Raw genomic sequence first — 25,295 nt, 5'->3', positions numbered from 1 at the left:
ACCAATAAATATACACGAATCCTATCTGAGTTAGGAATTTGCTTACATTTGTTTTTGTGGAATGCTTTTCCCTGGCAGCATAACAGAGATTTATCACTCTCTTACCGTTTAATAATTTTATTAAGTTGCGCCTTTCTCGTATCGTCGATATTCTTTTCGTCGACTATTTCCAGTATATCTGAAGACAGTACGCAGCTGCATTAAAAACACAAAGTCACTGTTGTAATTCGGCAGATATAAACAAATATTGCGTGCTCACTTAAAAAAATTAATCCCAACGGCAGCTATAATTTGAAGGAAGACCGCACATTTATTTATTTGTCCGTGTATTTAGTCATTCTGGATATATCTGGGGAGTCCAGTCTTAGCTATCTACATTATTAGTTTAATTTAATTTGGGAATCAGAATCCAGAATGTATTTTTGATTAGCACTCAGCTGGCAGACCCTCTCAAACCGCCAGACATGCGGGCACAACTTTCCCGTGGGCGTACATGCACTGAACTTCCAAAATTGAGGATATTTCCAAACAGTTTATAGCCCCATCATTCCCCGTAACATACGAAGTTCTGCCATCGCGTCAACGATGCGTTGCTGAATGGCGGCGTGAGTTTATAGCGCTATAGGCCTCCTCGCTAAACTCGTGCCCTGAGAATGGAGGGGCTGCCTTCAGCTGGCATCTAAAACACGCACCTCGCTCACAGAATGTACACGTCAACGCGTGTGATCTCATTACAAACTTCAGTGGAACGGCACTTCTACATTGCTTATACAGGTGATGGACGAAAATATGTAAACACTAAAACACAACACATTACCATGCCTAAGGCAGCGTAGTAAATCCGTTGACCTTCAGATCAGCTCCCATTGGTCCCGTATTGACCCACATGGTGCGGTTTTATAGGCAGTCTTACATCAGTCTTCCTGAAAAAGAGTGGCAAGTTCAGGTCGATAGCGATCACGCACCTTTCTGCCCAAAGTAGGCCACAAAACCTCAACAATAGTGAGATTTGGTGAGCGTGTTGGCCAGGAGAGATGCAGAAATTTGTCCTTGTGCCCACAAATCCAGTCCTGGAGCTGTATGAGTAGAGGCTCGATAGTCTTGGGAAACAGCATCACGATTTTAGAACAAACATTTTACCACGGGATGGACTAGTTCAGCCGAAATGGTCACATAATTCTTGACAGTAACAGAATTACTTGGGGCCCGCGGAATGTCACGAAACGGCTGCGCAAATAAAAATGGAAGTGAGCGTATGACATCGTTGGCCGGGAGGCTCCATACGGGGAAGTTCGACCGCCAAGTGCAAGTCTTATTTCAGTCGACGCCACATTGGGCGAATTGTGGTGATGAGGATGAATCTTCAGCGAAAGCCCGCCGTGTATTACATTTGGTACGTAAACTTCGCGAATGTTGGAAACAGTGTGACCCACACACATCCAACCAAATTAGTTCCTTCCATTGCTGCATAGTGCAGGTTTTACGGCTTCGGCAGCATACTTTCATTTTACACGCTTGTGCGTCACTGACGAGTGGTTTTGGAGTTAATACTCACCATGCAAAGCCCTGCTTACGGAGCTCCATTTTGTGTCGTTCGTGTTGTTTTCTTGCTGTCAGGGTTCACCAGTGTGACATTCACTTTTCCAGTGACTTTTGCAGCTGTCGACCTCTTACTTTTCGTCACAATTCTCTACAATGATAGTTATAACCCGTCTTGATTGCAAAATATTTATTCACATGACCGGTTTCGTTTCCCTTAGAACCATCTTCAGATCTGCAATTTCGGTTACAGGAGTACCCCGTCCACACTCATCAACCTTCACATGCTGCGTCACATTGAATGTCACGCAGCATGTGAAGGTTGATGAGTGTGGACGGGTTACTCCTGTAACCGAAATTGCAGATCTGAAGGTGGTTCTAGAGGAACCGAAACCGGTCATGTGAATAAATATTTTGCGATCAAGACGGATTATAACTAACATTACATAAAAAGTGATTGCGGTATCTCTGCAGACATTATGTCTGTCTTTGCACAACTCTCTTCAATGACCGTCTATCACGATCACTCTTCACACGCTTTATTCTGCGTTGTGACTTAACGGATGATGTTTTTCTGCTTTTCCCTGCATCTGGTGTAAATCTTCGGTACGGCGCGTATTGAATACCGAACGCTTCGGCTCCTTTGATTACGAAATCTTCTACCATACGACCACCCACAATTTACCCACGTTAGAAATCACTTATCTTCGACATAATGTACTTCTGACTACACAGAACACGTTTTGAAACTGACTGGCACTTGACAGGTATCGACAACATTACACAGGTAACGTTCTTCGTCAAATACAACAGTGCAACCTGCAGACTTTGCTAGCATTTGCATCAACGTTCAAGCATGAATTTCTCATGGTGTTTCCTTATTTTCGTCCAGTCCTTTTACACTGATTTAATAAGTGATATGACTGACAGTATCAAGAAAAATCTTCCAGTTCTACCAAGGTGACAGATCAGGAGGCCGAGAAGGCCTGTACGTTTCTCGGAGCGTTTATGGCGTGGAGTGTGGGTCTTGCGTTTATCGCTAGAGTACACCATTTGGTGCGCTGATCACGGAGGGTATGATAGCTAGGTTTACCATTCTGGTCGCATATTGGTGAGCATACAGTCTCCCTTCGACAGTTACAAAATCAGCACTGTCGCCACAGGCAATAGCTCCCCAAGCTATGATATCCATAAGGAGAGGCATAAGTCTCGAGAAGCGCTGTGACCATTCACCACGATTTCTATGGACACGCTGGAGTCGATCGGACCGCCACAAAAAGAAGCGAATTTTATCGCATAACAAAACGGAATGCCTCTATCCTAACACGATTGCTCTGCTTCTACACCACTCAAGTCTCTGTGGCCGCTTATATGGTGTCAACGGCAAACGGCGCATAGCACTGATATGGTGTGCTACCTAGCCACAAAGCATGCGGAAGCAGGGCAGCAGCTGATCTAGCCCTTTGTCTTCAAATTACGAGTCGACTGATATTGATCACGGGAAAATCAACCACATATTTTCAATGTCAGTTTAATTGAAGTCGTATCAGGTGAATTTTCCCCACCAATGAGGAATCTTTGTAGACTTGCCTAACCACAGGAGGTCCAGCTTGTGAAGAGAGAGTAATTTTCTGCCTGTTGTAATTACTACAGGATTAGTACAATATGGAGTATTCCTTGAAGGATGGGGTAGCTGTTAGTTTGAATTTCGGTCCGTTGTCACCAGCGATGGAGTGATACACGTCTCCTCTCGTTTCTGTAGTAGATAGGCTATTGCAGGTCTCCCAATTTGTAGGCCGGAGATACTGCCATCACGAGCCTGAACAAATTCGCAAGAGGGGCTCTTGTTAGGTTGGTCACAGGGCTCCTCTTCTTGCCAGTGGAGACCTACAGCGTCATTGAGTCTTAATACACGAAAATGACGAAGGCGTCATCGACGCTCCAGAAGTCTGTTGTTAGAGCAGGTTGTGACTCTCGTCAGCTAGTGAGTTGCCACATTACGCAAGGATGTGCATGCTTCGTGCGTCGGTAGTGGCCGTTTATCGTGTAACATACTACAGTGCAGTCAGAAATCAGTTTCCACCTACTGATCGGTAATAATTCCGATGTGAAGCATTAGCCCGCGTGCCAAACCATTGGCACGGGGAATCATCGTGTTTTAGGAATAGCACTCTGCAAGAGGCGACTAATGGGAGGGCATGTGAAAGAAGATACAGAGTTAGTTATTTATTTCCATGAAAAATACACGTAGCGTCTTGAGTTATGGTTGGCATCGTCTATCAATGTCCGCTTGCGAATTGCATTGTAGGTGGTGTTCAGACCGGTCATGGCAGCTGACACGGCACACCTATTTCAACCGGCTACTGCAATGGCGGTTCACCGCTTGCGGTGGCCCCAGTTCTGGCTGTACCGAGAAGTTGCGCAGTGACTGACAGCGATGAGTTCATTGAACTTACATACACCGACTTGGAAGGTGCTCTGTCCCCTCCCAGCCTTCTTCGTCATCCATCGCATCGCGATGACGATTGCCGTGTACCCGTGTAATTTGTCGATATTGGCCTGCCGTTTAGGAAGGCTCTGTTCAGTCCGCTAAAATGTCAGGAACGCTGGTGTCCTGATCTTGGTGGGGCGGAATGACTTCCAGGCCTTCCCATCGGCGACAAAGGCAGGCTGTGGTGTTGGCGACTGGTGATTATAGCAACGTCATCCCCTCCTGTAGCGGTTGTTGAGACTTGTGCCAGATGTCACCTCACGGTAATCAGGGAATCGAATGCGAACTTCATATACGCCATTGACCAGTCAGACTCACTGCCTTACGAGCTAAGCTGCTGCTGTACTTTTGGAGCGAAATAGTAGCTCATTCGTCGTAGGCCTGCTACCACAGGGTATCAGCGGTTTCCCTTCCGCACTTGCTTAACGAATTTGTTATAGCATAGAAGTGGTTCGTAATAGCTCTTGGTACCGTTCGTTGCATTCGCCTTAGGCTCTCTTTCGCCATGCAACGAAGCTGACGTGACCCTTTCCTGTTTGGCTGCTCCGCTCGATTACATTCTCCTGAAGTCTGCTGCCTGGCTCGATATAAATACCGATACGTTTTGCCCTGAGCCATTCTCAGTGGCGTCTCGACATTGTCATAACATAGCGAAATAACTTCGCTCTGGGACATTGAAAATTTTACCCATTTTACTGCCCTATAGAGGGCTATCAGGCAACAAATCTAAACCACTTCGGCCTGGACCGGCTTCCTCATTTCTCAAGGCTATTAATATTTCAAGTCCGCAGGTCGTGGTCTCGCGGTAGCGTTCTCGCTTCCCGAGCACGGGATCCCGTTTTCGATTTCCGGCGGGGTCAGGGATTTTCACCGCCCAGAGACGACTGGGTGTTGTTGTGTCGTCGTCATCATCATTCATCCCCATTATGGTCGGAGAAAGGCAACGGCAACGGCAACCTACCTCCATTAGAACCGGTACTGGTCTCACGTATCGTTCCCCTACTCTCTGTCAAGAAGCATGGGACTTCATTTCATTAGTATTTCAGGTATCTCCGTGTGTACTCTCTCTTAAATCAGGTGTTAGACCATTCACCACAGTGCGAATTATTTGATTCCTGTTATTCCTCTTGTATCTTGAGCTGCAGCAAGACACGTTCTCGCCAATTTCTCAGCTTAATTGGTGTGCAGTAACACTCACTTGTAACAGGCTACTTCTCATTTAATATGTGGTTCTGGGACAATATTTGCGAAACTTTTACGTGATATGTCTGTTTTTCCTTGGTCTGTGGCTTCCCCCGCTGTCTATCTCTAATGCTGAAACCCCAGCTACAAGTAATGGAGCGCGTTACCGGCCATGGTCAGGATAACCGCAGAGCCGCAGGTGAGATCCATCATCGCCAGAGCAGTAGGGGAAAAAGGCAAACTTACAGCCAATTTGATCATCACTGTCACGCCTTCGATTAAGCTCATCATGCCACTCCGCATCAAGAAGCTCCAAACAAAGATGATCTTACGCAGTTTCCAGTAATCTGTTCCCAATAATCTGTTACCAACAGTTCCCGGTAGTGGTCTGCTAGTAACCACAGCTCCGATTTTAGGTATTTTCATCTGTTTATTCGTCTGAGTAAGCTGAACACTCCTACGATTTGCTCAAGGTTTAGCATTTCTGGAAGGAACCATACGCATGTTACTGGGCACACTGTTGCCCTGAGTCCATCTCGTCGACACTGGTTCTTAAGCCATTGCGCCGCAGTGAAGTCCCTATTCAATGTGTCAGTATAATCATCATTCCAAAGGATTCGACCTTTTTGAAAGTGTGTAAGATGGAGCATTGGCAGCCGAAGACTTCCGGCATAAGAAGTCAGCCTCATTCTGCCAACGGCCTTGTCAAAGAGGGCGGAGGAGCGGATAGAGGTTCTGGGCTCTCTCTTGTCCTAGGGGTGGGAAATTGCCCCTAAAGGCGGAAGAATCAGCAATTATCAACGACATGAAGATGCAGAAGGCAATGGAAACCACTGCATTAAAGACACGTAACGTTTATCCACAGGACATGTGGCCTGTAATTGAAGAAGTGTCATGATGATCTCTCCATTGGCAAAAGATTCCGGAATAGTCCCCCATTCGGATCTCCGGGAGGGGACTGCCAAGGGGGAGGTTACCATGAGAAAAAGATTGAATAATCTACGAAAGGATAACGTTCTACGAGTCGGGGCGTGGAATCTCAGAAGCTTGAACGTGGTAGGGAAACTAGATAATCTGAAAAGGGAAATGCAAATGCTCAATCTAGATATAGTAGGGGTCAGTGAAGTGAAGTGGAAGGAAGACAAGGATTCCTGGTCAGATGAGTGCGGGTAATATCAACAGCAGCAGAAAATGGTATAACAGGTGTAGGATTCGTTATGAATAGGAAGGTAGGGCAGAGGGTGTCTTACTGTGAACAGTTCAGTGATCGGGTTGTTGTAATCAGAATCGACAGCAGACGAACACCGACAACGATAGTTCAGGTATACATGCCGACGTCGCAAGCTGAAGATGAACAGATAGAGAAAGTGTATGAGGATATTGAAAGGGTAATGCGGTATGGAAAAGAGGGACGAAAATCTAATAGTCATGGGCGACTGGAATGCAGATGTAGGGGAAGGAGTAGAAGAAAAGGTTACAGGAGAATATGGGCTTGGGAAAAGGAATGAAAGAGGAGAAACATTAATTGAGTTCTGTAACAAGTTTCAGCTAGTAATAGCGAATACCCTGTTCAAGAATCACAAGAAGAGGAGGTATACTTGGAAAAGGCCAGGAGATACGGGAAGATTTCAATTAGATTACATCATGGTCAGACAGAGATTCCGAAATCAGATACTGGATTGTAAGGCGTACCCAGGAGCAGATATAGACTCAGATCACAATATAGTAGTGATGAAGAGTAGGCTGAAGTTCAAGACATTAGTCAGGAAGAATCAATACGCAAAGAAGTGGGATACGGAAGTACTAAGGAATGACGAGATACGTTTGAAGTTCTCTAACGCTTTAGATACAGCAATAAGGAATAGCGCAGTAGGCAGTACAGTTGAAGAGGAACGGACATCTCTAAAAATGGCCATCACAGAAGTAGGGAAGGAAAACGTAGGAACAAAGAAGGTAGCTACGAAGAAACCATGGGTAACAGAAGAAATACTTCAGTTGATTGATGTAAGGAGGACGTACAAACAGGTTCCGGGAAAATCAGGAATACAGAAATACAAGTCGCTGAGGAATGAAATAAATAGGAAGTGCAGGGAAGCTAAGACGAAATGGCTGCAGGAAAAATGTCGGAAGGACAGACTCAGCATACAGGAAAGTCAAAACAACCTTTGGTGACATTAAAAGCAACAGTGATAACATCAAGAGTGCAACGGGAATTCCACTGTTAAATGCAGAGGAGAGAGCAGGTAGGTGGAAAGAATACATTGAAAGCCTCTATGAAGGTGAAGACTTGTCTGATTTGATACAGGATGAAACAGGATTAGATTTAGAAGAGATAGGGGATCCAGAATTAGAATCGGATTTAAAAGAGCTTTGGAGGACTTACGGTAAAATAAGGCAGAAGGGATAGATAACATTCCATCTGAATTTCTAAAATCATTGGGGGAAGTGGCAACAAAACGACTATTCACGTTGGTGTGTAGAATATATGAGTGGCGATATACCATCTGACTTTCGGAAAAGAATCATCCACACAATTCCGAAGACTGCAAGAGCTGACAAGTGCGAGAATTATCGCACAATCAGCTTAACAGCTCATGCATCGAAGCTGCTTACAAGAATAATATACAGAAGAATGGAAAAGAAAATTGAGAATGCGCTAGGTGACGATCAGTTTGGCTTTAGGAAAAGTAAAGGGACGAGAGAGGCAATTCTAACGTTACGGTTAATAATGGAAGCAAGGCTAAAGAAAAATCAAGACACTTTCATAGGATTTGTCGATCTGGAAAAAGCGTTCGACAATATAAAATGGTGCAAGCTGTTCGAGATTCTGAAAAAAGTAGGGGTAAGCTATAGGGAGAGACGTGTCATATACAATATGTACAAAAACCAAGACGGAATAATAAGAGTGGACGATCAAGAACGAAGTGCTCGTATTAAGAAGAGTGTAAGACAAGGTTGTAGCCTTTCGCCCCTACTCTTCAATCTGTACATCGAGGAAGCAATGATGGAAATAAAAGAAAGGTTCAGGAGTGGAATTGAAATACAAGGTGAAAGGATATCAGTGATACGATTCGCTGATGACATTGCTATCCTGAGTGAAAGTGAAGAAGAATTAAATGATCTGCTGAACGGAATGAACAGTCTAATGAGTACACAGTATGGTTTGAGAGTAAATCGGAGAAAGACGAAGGTAATGAGAAGTAGTAGAAATGAGACCAGCGAGAAACTTAACATCAGGATTGGTGGTCACGATGTCAATGAAGTTAAGGAATTCTGCTACCTAGACAGTAAAATAACCAATGACGGACGGAGCAAGGAGGACATCAAAAGCAGACTTGCTATGGCAAAAAAGGCATTTCTGGCCAAGAGAAGTCTACTAATATCAAATACCGGTCTTCATTTGAGGAAGAAATTTCTGAGGATGTACGTCTGGAGTACAGCATTGTATGGTAGTGAAACATGGACTGTGGGAAAACCGGAACAGAAGAGAATCGAAGCATTTGAGATGTGGTGCTATAGACGAATGTTGAAAATTAGGTGGACCGATAAGGTAAGGAATGAGGAGGTTCTACGCAGAATCGGAGAGGAAAGGAATATGTGGAAAACACTGATAAGGAGAAGGGACAGGATGATAGGACATCTGCTAAGACATGAGGGAATGACTACCATGGTACTAGAGGGAGCTGTAGAGGGCAAAAACTGTAGAGGAAGACACAGATTGGAATACATCAAGCAAATAATTCAGGACGTAGGTTGCATGTGCTACTCTGAGATTAAGAGGTTAGCACAGGAAAGGAATTCGTTGCGGGCCGCATCAAACCAGTCAGTAGGCTGATGACCAAAAAGAAAAAAAAATATAACTGTTCATATTGTGCTGCGATATGCACCTGAAACGTTTCAGTGTAGTTAGGCACATCCAAAACCATTAACAACGTACACCATTTTCGCAAAAAATTGGAAATTTTGGGTAAGGTCTTATAGGACCAAACTGCAGAGGTCATCGGCCCCTAAGCCTGCACACTACTTAATCTAAGTCAACCTAACTTACGTTATGGTCAACACACTCCCATGCCCGAGGGAGGACTCGAACCTCCGACGGGGGGGAGCCGGATGGACCGTGGCAAAGCGCCTCAGACTCCACGGCTACCCCGCGCGGCCCATTTTTACCCTCTTCCCATAATGTATTATGATGTCCACCTAAAAAGTCAAGTATGTTAGGCACATCCAAATTCCATTACCTGCTCTCAACGTTTTCGTCCTCTGGGTACATTGTGTTGCGATGCCGACTTTGAAAGTTCCAGTATCGTTAGGTACATATCAGATTATCAGATCCACTACATATGTGCCCCACTTTCGTTTTCTGTACATACTGTGTTGTGATGTCCATCTGAAAAGTTCCAGTATCGTCAGGCACATCCAAAAGCCATTAGACAAGCGCACAATTTCCTTCTCTGGTCATACTGCGTTCCGATGTCCACCTACGAAGTTCGAGTTCCATTAGGAACATTGAAAAGCCATTATGTATGCTTACCATTTTCGTCCTCTGGGCATACTGTGTTGCGATGTCCAGCTGAAAATTTCGGGAATAGTTAGGGACGTCCAAGGGCCATAACTTGCTCTGACTATTTTCGTCTGAGGCAATGGCTTTTATCTGTACCGAAAATGAGCTCTAAAAGGATGGAAATACTGAATTACCAGTTCGGCTCAGCTCGGTGAAGATTTTCAAGGGGTAACACTTCCTTTTTCCATCAATGTAATATCATCGACGACATTAGTAGCAGAATACGGTTTGTTAAATGCTATTTTGAGCCAGGTGGCAGCGTTTCAACTTGATACGTAGCAGCGGAGAAGTCACAAAGTCGCCTATAGCCACAACCTTCCCGTCTACGCTCCGCACCTCCAGTAGTTCGCCCCCTTTTCGCTGCGAGCTCAACTGAGCGGCCATAACGCAATTTGTTCGCGACTGAGTGAGTTCCGCATTAGCTCCTCGACGGCAGCCGGTAGGAGACTACCGCCTCGCTGGGAAGACGAGGTAACGCGGCCCGGACGTTCAAACCAATTTCCATAATAGCCAGTGGCGGAGGGAAGGACTGGAAGGGCACAAAGGGTGCTGCGCGCGGCGCGGCCGGCCCTGCAGCTGCTGGGCCGCCCTCCGCGCCTCGGACCCTCGGCCGCCCTTTCAGCGACGCAGGGCAGTAAATCTCGGCACTCTTCAATATCTGCGCGGCGCGGCGCGGCGCTGCTCGGCCCGGCGCGGCCTTTCGGCCCTTTCTGCCGCATACATATCGAGCAGCGGGCGCAGTCTGCGGATCAAATATTTATTTTGAAACGTGCCCCGCCGCAGGCCTGCAGCCGCACGGTTTAAATATTAATCCCGCCCACCCATAGACTAACGCAAGAATGTTGCCCGCGCCACGCCTGGGGAACGCAGAGTGCCGGCGTGCCTCTGGAGCAGGGCGCCACGCCCTCTGCCGTTTAGAACAGACCCTCCAACTGGCAACAAAGTGTAGTGTCTGGCGCCCTGTGTGAAATTCAGATTTTTCTCTCTGGGGAGTCGTGGACTACCAGAAAACGTGCAAACAAAACAGCACGTGGTGGCTTCGCCCACTCAACACTTGGCACACTAAACTCTCTTCGTGATAACACCGGAAAGCGGAAATAAAAGTACTGACGGCGATATACCACTCGTCACTCCCCTCAAATGCCCCTTACTCCTTATCTACATCCAACGTCTCTCTGTATCCTATAATCCCCTTAAACGTGCAAATTTACTTCAACAATCCTGTCGTTCCTGCTCCCCATTTCAGCTTTCTTAACCCGTTTGCCGTTGAAACTACTACTTTAGTCTTTATAGCATCTGGGGAAGCCTCCAGTACCAGGATAAGGAACATTGGGCACAGAAACATCCCTCGAACCTATTACGCACACCGACTTCATGCCAGGCCTCACCGGCCGACATCGATACCTCTCCTCAATGTAGCACCCCATGAAGAGTCGGCTGCCATTCCCCCAGAAACCTTCCAGCACCCGATTGAACGTATGCCTGCTATACTGGAAGCTGTCACCAAGGCGGTGGGCACCACGAAATTGTAAGTCATTTTCAGCCGGGTGTCCGGATACTTTTGATTATATATGGTATCTCCTAAATTATCTGCTGGCTGTATTAAAATCTCTGTCTACAGTTTTTATCCTGTTTTGACCAGAAGGTTCAAATATGGTTGAAATGGCTCTGAGCACTATGGGACTTAACTACTGAGGTCATCAGTCCCCTAGAACTTAGAACTACTTAAACCTAACTAACCTAAGGACATCACACACATCCATGCCCGAGGCAGGATTCGAACCTGCGACCGTAGCGGTCACGCGCTTCCAAACTGAAGCGCTTAAAACCGCACGGCCACACCGGCCGGCCAATGACCAGAAGGGGTGGACGCTTGAAAGGGAGACACCGTTAACCATGAAGGAACCATAATTTTTTAATGGAGGGTAGTGTAGCGGGGGTTATAACAAGACCAAGTAAGCAGGTTCTCATAGATGTAAGTTGTGGAGTTTAAGGCGCTTACACAGGAGACACTACCCTGACCTGCTGCAACAAAGCCATCTTAAGGATTGCGGGTCGCATGAACAACCTACGTTTTGGCCACATTTGTGCAATATAAGATATTGGAGGGTGAGTAATTTTTAGGAAGAAGCGAAACGTAAATTATATTATTCTTGAAGAATCAAATTTTCCAAGATCGCTAGTATTTGTTTTTATTACTATTACCGGTTTCGGCTGTTGTACGCTGTCAACGTCGGATCTGAAAGTTCCAAAAACAAACACTGCAAATGAAGATGGCTCAATTATATACGATTTCATATGACCATTATGTGCACCACTGCAACATTGGAACATACCTTGTAACGATAGAATGGCGTCCGATAATCAATCAATTTCGATTAAATGTGCCACACTGCACTTATGTCTTCTCTCCAGCCTCATTAAAATTATTTTTAAGAGAAGTTACGTAACATTTTACATCGCAGACTTAAAACAACATTTTGTTGTGGAAATATAGCGTATTAGTTTTATTTAAATGTAAAATTTACAACAGAATAAAAAAAATTGGATCATATATTTTCAAAACGTAATGTAATTCTGAATTTTCGATGTAAAATGTTCCGTAAATTCTCATAAAATAATTTTAATGAGGCTGGAGAGAAGACATAATTGCAGAGTGGAAGATGTAATCGAAATTTCTCGATTACCGGACGTCACAGTCTAAACATCTGTACCCGTCAGGTTAGCCGAGAGCGCTAATGCGCTGCTTCCTGGACTCGGGTAGGCCCGCCGGCCCTGGATCGAATCCGCCTGGCGGCTTAACGGCGGAGGCAGGTGTGCCAGACAGCCTGGATGTGTTTTTTTTTTGTGGTTTTCCACATCCCCCTAGGTGAATACCGCACTGGTCCCCACGTTCCGCCTCAGTTACGCGGCTCACAGACATCTGAACACATTCGCACTATTCTATGGATTACACTAGACACTGACAGTTGGGGTTCACTAATTCCATCCCAGGGGGTAAGGGGTGGCGGCAAGAAGGGCATATGGCCACCCCTTAAATTAATCTTGCCAATTCCGATTAACCATGCCGGCCCTATGTCATTGTGGCAACAAGGCACAAGCAAAAGAAAGAAAGAAAGGAAGACTGTCTAAACAGCTGTATACTTACTTATCTGCGGAAACATTGTACTAGCTAAGTCACCATTGTGGTGTCAAGTGACTAGTGTATAGTAGGACTTAAACATAAGATTATGTATGTTTTAATTTTGTGTTATTTTATTTGTGACATGCTGATGTTCCTCGCCACTTTTTATTGCAATTTGACCTAGCTTACCGAGCGACAGCTCCGGTCAGAGGCTCGCATCCTGCCTCGGGCGTGGATGGGTGTGATGTCCTTAGGCTAGTTAGGTTTAAGCAGTTCTAAGTTCTAGGGGACTGATGAGCTCAGAAGTTAAGTCCCATAGCGCTCAGAGCCATTTGAACCATTTGACCTAGTTTCACTATGTGATTTTCAATGTTGTAGAAAGCATGTACATGTATTGATGTTACAAGGTAGGTTACAAAGTTGCAGTAGTGTGCACAGTGGTTGTATGGTGTCATATATGTTTGAGCCACCTTCATTTGGGATGTTTTATTTCGTAACTTTCATGTCCGATTATGACAGCGTAGATCTGTCGAAAATGGTAATAGTAAGGAAAAGAATTACTAGCGATCTTGGCAAACTTTACTTTTCAAGGATAACATAACTTCCAGATCCCCTGAAAAGAGTGACGCAGTGTGAAACATATATGACAGGCAAATTGTATCTTAAAATTAAAAGGAAAGAGAAACCTAGATCGACAAGGGACGAGTTTGGTGCGGTATGAGGCGTACAACGTATGGAGCCGTCGTTAGTTACTGATAACGCCGACGTCTGTTGAGAGCGATGTCTGCCAGATGCTGTGCGGGTTGCGGTGTTGGGCACGCTGCGGCGCAATGTGGGGTCCCTCCCCGGCGTGGCTGGTGCGCCGCCTGCGCCCGCGGCAGCCCCGGCCAACTCCTGCTCGGCGGCTCTGCGCGGCGCGGGGCGGCGCACCGCTGCGATATTAAAACTGTTCGCCGCCAGCTTCATTATTCAGGCCGGCCGTGGAGCAGGGTAGCAGGGGCAACCGACCCCCCTACCCTACCTGCTACCGCAGCCGCTGCCACCCCCTCTGCAACAATTACCAGAGCGGCGAGCTCCCTCTCGGCAAAGAAGCGTGTTCCTTTAACGGCGCAAACCGCAGTCCTGCCGATACTGCAAAGGGCCTTGTGGCTGAGAGCACACCGCTTAAATGGGGATACTTCCTCCACGGCATGTCATTAGGGAAGAAGCTGCTCTCAAGAAGATTCACTGGTGTCACTACCAAGGGACATAATTAAATTGTAAATGTGTATTCTTTCTCCTTTTACTTATACCAAGTGTACTGGCGCCGAGATTAACGAAAATGGAAAAACTAAAAGGTGGAGGATCTGCTATCATCCAAAATAAAGGTTATCATTTCCACAATAATCACATTTGTGCTACCTACAGCCTGTTTCCGCGACGACGGCAGAAACGTGCAGGGCGAAGGTACTGGACAAGTGCGTCGATCTGTAACAAGAAACCCTTGTTTTCTAATTTTAAACCCAAACTTGTTGTGAATAAACTCTGTCTGTGGGATGCAAGACGATATGTTAAATGTAGTACGTAATAAACTTATTAAATATGAGCGATATTGCAGTGGTTAAAATGGCTTTGAGCACTATGGCACTTAACATCTGAGGTCATCAGCCCCCTAGAACTCAGAACTACTTAAACCTAACTAACCTAAGAACATCACACACATCCATGCCCGAGGCAGGATTCGAACCTGCGACCGTAGCGGTCGCGCGGTTGCAGACTGAAACGCCTAGAACCGCTCGGCCACGATATTGGAGTGCCTGTGTTGTTAAAGAAGAGCGATGGAATGTCCTTTCAGACATGCATATCTGAAGGAACATCCCATCATTGTTCTTAACAACACAGGCACTGCAGTGCATTTATCCACCGATATAGGCAGTGACTTTCAATTAAAATGTCCTCTACTGTATGGACATTGCCTAATGTGTGTACGACCGCAGGTAGTGTCTTAGAAACGACGGTATATGGAAGTTTGGGTGTGGCTGTAAATCGTACACGTATAGCCAAAGCGGTTAAGGTGAATGCTCGCGTAAAGTGGAAAATGTGGGTCCGAGTCCCTATCCGGCTGTTCGTATTCGCAGACTGCATGTATTTCATGTATTATTGTGTGTTGTAGTATGTATGCGAAGGATTGGGTTCTGGAGGGACAGGAAAAATAGCTACCTCACTAAACAATGATGCTACAGATGGCTGTTGGGAAAACCGCTTCCGTAGCCCAGATCACTAACACACGCTTTTACTGAGGTGCTCGACTAGAAGGTAAGCTGTTTCTAATCCTCGTCCTGGATGAATTTTTCGCTGTAAGTATTTGGCCTGTATGTCGCATTTCTGATCACCAGTCTTTACGCCAGTGTCCTGTGTTAAATTCCAAATCTCTCCGCAATGTCTTACAAAGTGAGGGCATGTAACACAGTTGATGGGGATCCGTCCGTCGGATTTGGTCCTTGAGTTCGGTGCATTCTGCCAACCCCTCCCCCCTCCGTGGGTGCCCTTCAAGAGAAGTGGGCTATGTGACGGCACCGGGATTCACCCTCTCCTTTCCTTCATCATCCAACACCGTGACGCTACGCTTTCGACAAACCATTTCATTCACCGACACGTAACAGCACCACTAGCATACACAGCTCTCATACTTCCCGACGGAAAGGCGACTGCGGGCGCGGAGGATAGAGGAAACCTTTCCAGTTCGGCGGCTGAGCTGCCTTTCGTGTTCTTCAAGTGATTCGTGCCATGCTACCTTAATTTTTACCTACTACTGCGAAGTAGTAAACGTCCTCGAATTTCGTGTTATACATGAATATTTTCACTTTGACGTTAAGGTTTGGTTAAAGGTAGTCATTGTTTCAGGCCGTTGCAAATTTGACAAGAATTACATTATCAGTGGTCCAAAAAAGATATAAACGGCGTTTCAACAAAATTCACCAGAAGACTACATCTTCTGCATTAACGGAGATATGAGAGTTATTCGGAAAGTAAGAAACGATTGGTCGCGAAATGGAAAATATGGTGAAAATCTGATGACGCTTTGCACAGATGCATTGGGCACTGTGTCTAGTACGAGCGTCAATCGCATCATGTCGCTCCTTTCAATTCCCGCTCACAGTGAGAACGTAAAGATGTTTAGAAATTAGCGTCTCCCGCCAAGCATGAGGGCCTGGTGAAAGATTTCGCCTGAAGGTATGCAATCCACACAACATGACTGTCATGCGGTTCGTTCTACACGACAATTCTCGGTCGCACTCTACAGGGGCAATGAAGATGCTCCTGCAGCGTTTTCGATGGGAAGTGTTTGATCACCCACAATACAGCCCGTAATTGGCTACCGGTGAAAGTCATCTCTGCTCAAATGAACCGCTGGCTATGAAGACATTATTTTGACACAGACAACAGTCCAGAGTAAAAAATTGTCGAAAAGCACTGGCGGCTGTCATCTATAACGAGGGAATTGAAAAGTTTGTACAAGAATACGACAGATGTCTAAGTCTGATCGGCGACAGTGTAGAGAAGTAGCTGGAAGCTGTAGCTAACTGTTACAAATAAAACAGTTTTGATTTTTACTGTGGTTTCCATTTCGCGACCTATCGTTCCTTACTTTCCAAATAGTCCTCGTAGAAACTAGACTTGAATTACACTTTGCACATAGTACTGCGAAGATTTTGTTTCCAAAAGTAAAGTTAGAATGTACAACGCTGTTTCTTTTACAAGCATAGTCTGTCGCCGTTAGCTCGGTGGTCAGCGTGGATGAAGGCCACGACAAGGGGCCCGGATTCGATTCCTGGCTGAGACAGGAGATTTTCTCCGTTGTCCTCATCATCATTTCATTCCCATCTCCAGCGCGCAAGTCGTAGAAAGTGGCGTCGAATGCAATAAGTACTTGCCCTCGGCGGCCGAACTTCCCCGAATGGGGGACTCATAGCCCACAATGCCGTACGTTCATTTTACAAGCATGAACATACAGCATTGATGTTCTACAATTACGTTCACGTTCAAAGTTGTAAATTATCTTTCGCAATTGTTCAATATACGCTCAACTGGATGCAGTTCATACATCAAACAGTTTTCTAATGAAGGTGTTAAAATTACTAAATATAAAACTGAATGGAAGGTCCAATAATCAACTGTAGCTGTATTTATTCAAGTCAATTAGACACCCACACAACTGTTTTCGCAATTCTTAAATTGCATCTTGTGATGTACGTACATTCTATGTCATATTGTGTGGGGAGTAGTTACAGAACGCTGCGGAATAACTGTTGACGTGGCTAGGCAAAGTTTCAGCTCTTCTCAACCGATAAAAAATCATCAGTTGACAAAAATCCATCATCGATTATGAATTCGTCTCCGTCTTAAAATCACGAGTTGTCTTCACTGTACTGCTAAAATACGTTCTTGTCGGCCTCTGTCAAGCAACAGTCAAAGCGCTCTATGTGTTGAATAGGCACGTGCTGGGACCATTACATAAGCAACCAGTGTCGTGAAACTGTTGCTTCTATTGTCTAACTCTTCAAGCTGTAGGATAAGGTCGGGCATAGTGTGCCAGACAGTACGCGAGCATTATGGGGCTGACTACAGGCGAGCCCTGGGTGGCCTGTCTCAGCTTCGCTTGGTCCTTCTCGAAAGTACTCGGTACAGTGCGATACATCATGCAGTACTGCAGTGCGGAATGTTTTGTTCGGTACGACATTCTTCAGTTCGGTAGGATCTTCGCGTCGGAGCTGTTTATCCATCGCTATTTTTTCGTGTTACCGACAAGTTCACAGTCCAGTTTGCGCAGAAAGAGGGAGTCTAGCAGTCTATCGTCACAATCCTTTAAAAATGCACGAGAATGGCAGAAGAGGAGGATGAGAGTTTACAATATCTATTATGCAGTCGCATAATCGACGGCTACCTCAGATTTGCTATGGATCAACATTACAACACAATGCAGAAAGAATATAAAGATTTCACTGCAAGAGCAAAATAATACACCAGTCGGCAGCCGGGATTCAGTATTGTGTACATAAAGAATCATTTTGTGTTGAATATTCAGGCATGGAGAACGTGATGAAATCGATGGTAAGAGTAGCAAATTTTCTGAATTCGAGATATTATTCCACAGTCAGTTGTGTCAATTTTCCAGGGAACTGAACGAAGGGTGAAGACACTTTATGTATTAGTACAAAATACATTCATTAAATGGTCACATGTCTGGAGTAATTTTTTAGTTTAAATGTATAAAGGAAAAAGATCAGTCTTCTGACTGGATTGATGCGTCCCACCACGAATTCCTCTCCTGAGCCAACCTCTTCATCTCAGAGTAGCGCTTGCAACCTATGTCATCAATTATTTGCAGGATGTATTCCAATCTCTGTCTTCTTCTACACTTTTTGCCCTGTGCAGCACACTCTAGTACCACGTGAATCACTCTCTGATCTTAATAGACGCCCTATCATTCTGTCCTATCTTACTGTCAGTGTTTTCCATATATTCCTTTCCTTGCCGATTCTGCGGAGAACCTCCTCTCTCCTTACCTTATCATCCACCTAATTTTTAATATTCTTCTGCAGCAACCCATCTCAAATGTTTGATTCCCTTCTGATCCGGTTTTGGCACAGTCCATATTTCACTACCTCACAGTTTAGTGCTCCAAATGTACTTTCTCAGTAATTTCTTCCTCAAATTAAGTTATTAGACTTCTCTTGGACAGGAGGGCCCTCTTCGCCAGTGCTAGTCTGCTTTTTGTGTCCTCCTTGCTCCGTCCGTCATGCGTTACTCATGGGTATATTTAGCTGCTGAGGTAGAAAAATTCCTTGATTTAGCCTACTTCGTGATCCCCAATTCCAATATTAAATTTCTCCCTGTTCTGATTTCTCCTACTTCTCACTACTTTCCTCTTTCTTCGATTTACTCTCATTCCATATTCTGTATCCATTAGACTACTCATTCCATGCAACACATTCTGTGGTTTTTCTTCATTTTCACTGAAACAGCAGTGCCACCAGCGACTCTTATAACTGATATCCTTTCACCGTGAATGTCAGTCCCGCACTTGAAACTTTCTTTTATTTCCGTCATTGCTTCTCCGATGTGCAGATTGAACAGTAAGGGCGAAGGACTACATCCCTATCCCACACCCTTTTAATACGAGCACTTCGTTCTTTGTATCCCACTTTTATTGTTCCGTCTTGATCCTTATACATGACATATGTTACCCGTTTTCCTATAGCTTACGTCTTTCCGCTTTTATGGGGCACGACAGTCTGGGTCACGGATATTATCCATCAAATCTCTATAAGTTGAAAATTTAGCCATCTCCATACTACGATTTCCCCCCAAATAAGATTGCAGACCTCAACCAAATGAGACTACGTAGTTCACGCTGTGATAGGCGACGCAACATGTTTTTCAAAGTGTTGATCAGAGCAATAATTCCTCAACCTACATCTGTGGCAGGTCTGTTTTGGCTGGTGACGGCAACATACTTTGTTAGTATTGCCCGGTTTGTGCAAGAAGAAGATACCAGCTATAAGTCAGACACAAAGGATCAAGCGTGAGAAGTTGAGTTATATGGACTGTGTTGAGTGCTTGAATGTACAAAGTGTACCATGAAGTTTAACTGGAATTAATGTAATTTCTAATGCCTATGCTCTATATAAGATACTATATACCAAATCTTTACTTTCTCTGAATAAATATTTAATGTCAAAGGCAAATAAATTTAAAAAAAGGAAACGTCGTTTCGAGACTTTTTGCCCACTTCAAATACTTCGATACAGTATCGTCGAGTTATCTTTAACCAGTATGGAAGAGTTCATTCTTATACGTTCTTGTTACTATTAACTGATTTCCGTTCTCTTCTGTTGTCTTTTATATGTTCTGTGAATACTTACTCTAAAGATTGTATTACCCACGAATATATTTAGCAAACTCATCTATTCAGTTCCCATGTACTTTCTATACATATATGTACAGAATGAGCCATTTAAGTTGGAAGATTAAAATACCTCACGAACCATACATATCCCAAGAAAAGGGTGAAGGCCAAATTTACATGAATGACAAGGGCCTACTATAGGACACTCTCTACATTTAAATTGACGCGTTTATCAATTTAAATGCGGACAGCGTTATATATCGCGTTTATCAGTCGAAACTGAGTTTCGGTTTTTAACTACATATTTGTATTCTGTGAGAACAACTGAATACAGTAGTGTTTTACGTTATTGAGTTATTACGAAACATGGAAACCAATTTCCGAAAGTGATTTACTAATATACACGCCCTAAGTGATGGCCTGTCTGAAGTGATTTCATGATCCTTCCTGTAAGGAATTCCCGACAATGTAATAATAATTTTGCATAAATATCACCGCAAGCGTTTGTGGCTCGTTCATTCGTAGTCACACTAGTTGTAGGCTTCTCTAGGTAGCGCTTATCTATTCTGGAACTCTTGACAACGGTATACGGATAGATAATATGTGGTGATCTAGCGTATCAATTTATTTACCGCCTGTTCTCTGCTTGCATTTTACGACACTACTGTTATTTGTTGATATCACACACAATCGTGTATTGGGTTTCGAAACGATGTGTACTCTAGTACGAAAACATTGGCCGCTCTCTGTCTTAAGGTCCACCACATACGTCTGAAATAGTTTTTACTTAGATTTCCTATGTTAATATTGAAACATGCAATGTAACAAATGAAATTCTTTGGTGTTTCACTGAAATTCCTTTTCAGAGCCAACAGATTTTCCAGTTCAAATAGCTTTATGCACGTGCATACATCGATTACTTCTCCATCATTCGAGAACTACTCAGTTTATACACAAACAGAATTTAATATTAAACGTATCAATCCAGACGTATCTCTTCCCGAACGGAATTCTACACCTGAATACTAGCAGCCTCCTCGGCGCTCTCAACTACCGCGTCTCCAGGACAAGTGCTACTCACCTCCTTTGAGGTTCTGCTTCCTCACTGGGCGCGTGAAGCATTCCATCATTACATCAAACGCTAATGATTCCATCCCATTGCATGTGAGTCAATAAATAATTATGCGATATAATTGAATTATGAATACAGAAACAGTCTGTTTGGGTGCGCGCCGATTAAAATGGTATGTCGTTTACTACTATATGAGTGAAACTACTATTTAGAATATGTATTTACAATTTTACAAAACTAATTCATACAATGATAACAGAGAAAATGGTTCAATAGTAATACTATGAATGCATCTTGAATATCGGATTATTTTGTTTCTTCCTGCTGGTAACACTGGCGCAATTTTTGGACATTCGGCACCGGCTTCGATTTATATTAATTTTTTGAATAATAAGCTGAAGTGGCGCTAAATAAATTCAGATCATTAGTAACAGATGATTATTTCAAAATCTGACCCTACGACTGTTCAACATGATATATGCTGTTCATTTGTTTGCGTTTTTAAACTGTATGCCAAATTCTTCATAGCATAGTGGGGTGTTCATCGGTACCTGGGTGGTGAGTGTTGAGATGTGTAACTGTTCCTGAAATCAAATGAAAGTACTTCTCAGTGGCGTTTATTTGTGCTCTGTTATGCTGTTCCAACTTCATGTTTTAACTAGTCATTAATTTACAAAGATTTGCGCGTGTTCAGTTTCCGAAGTAAGAGACTCACGAATGAGGCGCTTATGACAGAAAAAATGCTGTCGGCGTTTCTGCTATATGGATCCACCGATTATACATTTATACGTCGACGAACGAAAACTTTATGACCACTGGCCATTGCAAGATGAATGCCTCCTGGTGGTGTTGCGGGCACGTGACGTGGTAAGCAAAGTGGGCCTATACCATTGGAACAGAGTCAAAGTGTCGATACCAGTCGCAAATGGGGAAATCCACTAACGTAAGTGAGTTTATATAAGTGAAGTCTGTTCTTTCGGATATAACTTTCCCCTCGTCAAATGTCAGGCGCTTACATGGTTCAGGGGAATGACAATCAAATACATCTTCGGCGAAGGGGAGCAAGAGGAGCTTGATGACTCTTAGTACTTAAAGTGGCTCACAACGCTCTTGAACGCACACCGAGGTACCGTTCATTCTTTGCGGTTTCCTTTAGTTGGGGAGAGCCAGGCTCAGTGTAACGTACAACGCAGCATCATATTGAAGACAGAATGACCTGGCCGGCCGGGGTGGCCGAGTGGTTATAGGCGCTACAGTCTGGAACGGCGCGACTGCTACGGTCGCATGTTCGAATCCTGCCTCGGGCATGGATGTGTGTGATGTCCTTAGGTTGGTTAGGTTTAAGTAGTTCTAAGTTCTAGGGGACTGATGACCTCAGATGTTAAGTCCCATAGTGCTCAGAGCCATTTGAACAGAATGACCTGAATTGCATGCAATGAGAAAGGAAAGTGACTGGCTGATTCAAGGTGCGCTGCATTCATTTAGACATTAGCAATGCAACATGAGTCTGTTTTAGATATTTTAGACGGCATTATTGGAAATACAGAACGCCAGTGGCAGTTGCACCATTTCTTGAAGAAAGATTCTTTTACCTGAAGTAGCGCAAACAATATACAAAGCTACTTTAGTTTATGCTTTGAATCACATTTTTATTGTAACCCCTTCCGTTTCACAGAATTTTTATTTTCACACGTTTAATAACTATAAACATGTAATTAAGAAATAAAAAAAATGTAGACCCGTGGAACCTATCTCCTTGGGAGAATTTTCGGCAATAGTTAGGGTCAACACCTGAAGAGGGAAAGTACATTTTTCTAGTTGCATTGCCAGCAGGGGTAGATTTCATTTTGGTTTCTTTTATTTTTTGGAGATTAAATGTAGTTAGGTAAGTAGGTAGGTCAAAAACAGAGCGGTCAAAGCATTAATTAGAATGTGAAGCTGCTGGCCCGTGTTCAATTCTGGTTCGCGGCTTTTTTTTCATTCCGTATTTGACATTTTATCGGCGTATGTGGTAACGGGAATAACTTCGTGTCCCTTTCTTTGTTGAAGTAAAACATCAGGAGGTGTGATTAATCATCAAATAAGTATATATTCAAAAAATTGAGTAGGAGACCGGGGTTCGATTTCCTGTCGGACACAAATTTTCATCTTGTCCCATTGATACAATCAATGAACACTGGCACCTAACGTCCTCAATTCCTTTGTGTCTTGGTAAGTCAGTATCACAAGGGGCAGATGGTTACGGCCTGGCGCCTCGGAATGGGCATCTTGCAAACTTAGAAATTAGTTGGCTTAGCGCAAGAAGGAGTACGAGTGGGTCGCAAGATGATGGACGTCTACAACTCCACACAGGACATAGGCGGCGTAGGCTTGCTCATTCTATCAAGCAGGATAGGTGGTCTTATGGATATATGACGTGAGTGTAGAGTGCTAATGGAAGCACATGTTTTACAGAGCACACCTTTCAGCCACACTTTGCTGAACAAGGGCTCCACAGCAGATGAAAGCTACTTTTCCCAAATCCACAGATCGACATCTCTATATGCGATTGAAGTAGGCAAGGGGCCGTCGCAATTGGATGGCGGATCAATAGAACAGTCTCACAAGCGGCCGCATAGCAGCGAACAGAAAAGTGACCCAGAAAGTACACAACAGTTTCCTTTTAGTTTCGTCTAAGATCACAGTATTGTTTGGTCTTTAGTCAACGGTTTGATCAGTGACAATCACCTTCAGATATGGTTTAAAACACGACCTAATATAATGAAGCTATAGCCTCATCACCGAAAAATACACCCAAAATCGGCTTTTCAACGTTACAAATATTTACACTACTGGCCATTAAAACTGCTACACCAAGAAGAAATGCAGATGATAAACGGGTATTCATTGGACAAATATACTAGCACTGACATGTGATTACATTGTCACGCAGTTTGGGTGCATAGATCCTGAGAAATCAGTACCCAGAACAGCCACCTCTGGCCGTAATAACGGCCTTGACACGTCTGGGAATTGAGTCAAACAGAGCTTGGATGGCGTGTACAGGTACAGTGCCCATGCAGCTTCAACACGATACCACAGGTCATCATGGGTAGTGACTCGCGTATTGTGATGAGCCAGTTGCTCGGCCACCATTGTCCAGACGTTTTCAATTGGTGAGAGATCTGGAGAATGTGCCATTGGTGCACCCAGGTTCGTTGAGTACACCATCGCAGGCGCTCCTGTCTGTCATGCAGCGTCAAGGGTGACCGCAGCTTTGCTCTCTGACCTGATAGTCCATGCTGCTGCAAACGTCGTCGAACTGTTCGTGCAGATGATTCTTGTCTTGCAAAGGTCCCCATCTGTTGAATCAGGGATCGAGACGTGGCTGCTCGATCCGTTACAGCCGCGCGGATAAGATGCCTGTCATCCCGACTGCTAGTGATACGAGGCCGTTGGGATCCAGCACGGCGTTCGGTATTACCCTCCTGAACACACCAATTCCATATTCTGCTAACAGTCATTGGATCTCGACCGACGCGAACAGCCAATGTCGCGATACGATAAACCGCAATCGCGATAGGCCACAATCCCACCTTTATCAATGTCGGAAACGTGATGGTACGTATTTCTCCTCCTTACACGAGGCATCACAACAACGTCTCACCAAGGAACACCGGTCAACTGCTGTTTGTGTATGAGAAATCAGTTGGAAACTTTCCTCATGTCAGCACGTTATAGGCGTCGCCACCGGCGCCAACGTTGTGTGAATGCTCTGAAAAGCTGATCATTTGCATATCACAGCATCTTCTTCTTTTCGGTTAAATTTCGCCTCTGTAGCACATCTTAGTGGTGTAGCAATTTTAATGGTCAGTAGTGTGAAATATGGTATAAACTAAGACACAATGTCAGTGAAGTCACCCTGTGAACAGTGCCACTGTTCCTACTTTTAGTACCGTACAGAGATCGCGTTGCAACACTGAAGTTGGCAACTCGAATCGACACTACAGATGTCAACGAGGATTCACTGCAGTCCGCAACGACGTATCGTGGAGCGCCTGAAGACCACAAATCCCTCCCTCCGTGTGGCAGCATCCTCATGCTGTGGTCAGTACAATGGTAAGCTAGCAAGAACTTTGCGCAGTTAGAGACCTCAGCTACACCGGTCAACAACGTCGAGTAGGACAGTTAGCGTTAAAGTTTCCGATGAAGTGTACTTTCTAAATGTCCCACTCTGTACCTCAAGAGAACAGCCTGTTAATTAGTGTCTTAAGTATTGCTTTGCTAGTCAGTGACTGTTGTTAGTTATTCTTGTGACAAACAAATCTTTTATTCATTTGTAGAATAAAGTAAACTAGTACTTCATGTGTTCTAGTATGATGAGCCTTCTCCCAAAGCAATCAAAGAACCCACAGTTGTGGCCCGAAGAAAGTGGTTTCACATGGTCACAACAGTAAC

The 25,295-nt window shown here is 44.4% G+C and overlaps 2 protein-coding genes across 2 annotated transcripts in view; one reads left to right on the top strand and one right to left on the bottom strand.

Moving 5' to 3' along the window:
* LOC124595212 (potassium voltage-gated channel protein Shaw-like) overlaps window positions 1–25,295 on the top strand; it is a 659,419-nt gene that overhangs the window by 81,048 nt on the left and 553,076 nt on the right. The window lies entirely within an intron of this gene.
* Window positions 10,192–13,863, bottom strand: LOC124594458 (putative transcription factor SPT20 homolog-like 2). The gene is made up of 2 exons (XM_047132833.1): window positions 13,651–13,863; window positions 10,192–10,515 (listed from the first exon to the last, which is right to left on the bottom strand). Exons 1-2 carry the CDS (start codon window positions 13,861–13,863, stop codon window positions 10,192–10,194), a joined length of 537 nt encoding a protein of 178 aa, XP_046988789.1.

Source organism: Schistocerca americana, chromosome 2, assembly GCF_021461395.2.
Source record: "Schistocerca americana isolate TAMUIC-IGC-003095 chromosome 2, iqSchAmer2.1, whole genome shotgun sequence".
NCBI classification, from domain to species: Eukaryota; Metazoa; Arthropoda; class Insecta; order Orthoptera; family Acrididae; genus Schistocerca; species Schistocerca americana.
This window is presented reverse-complemented; position numbering and strand designations above follow the sequence as displayed.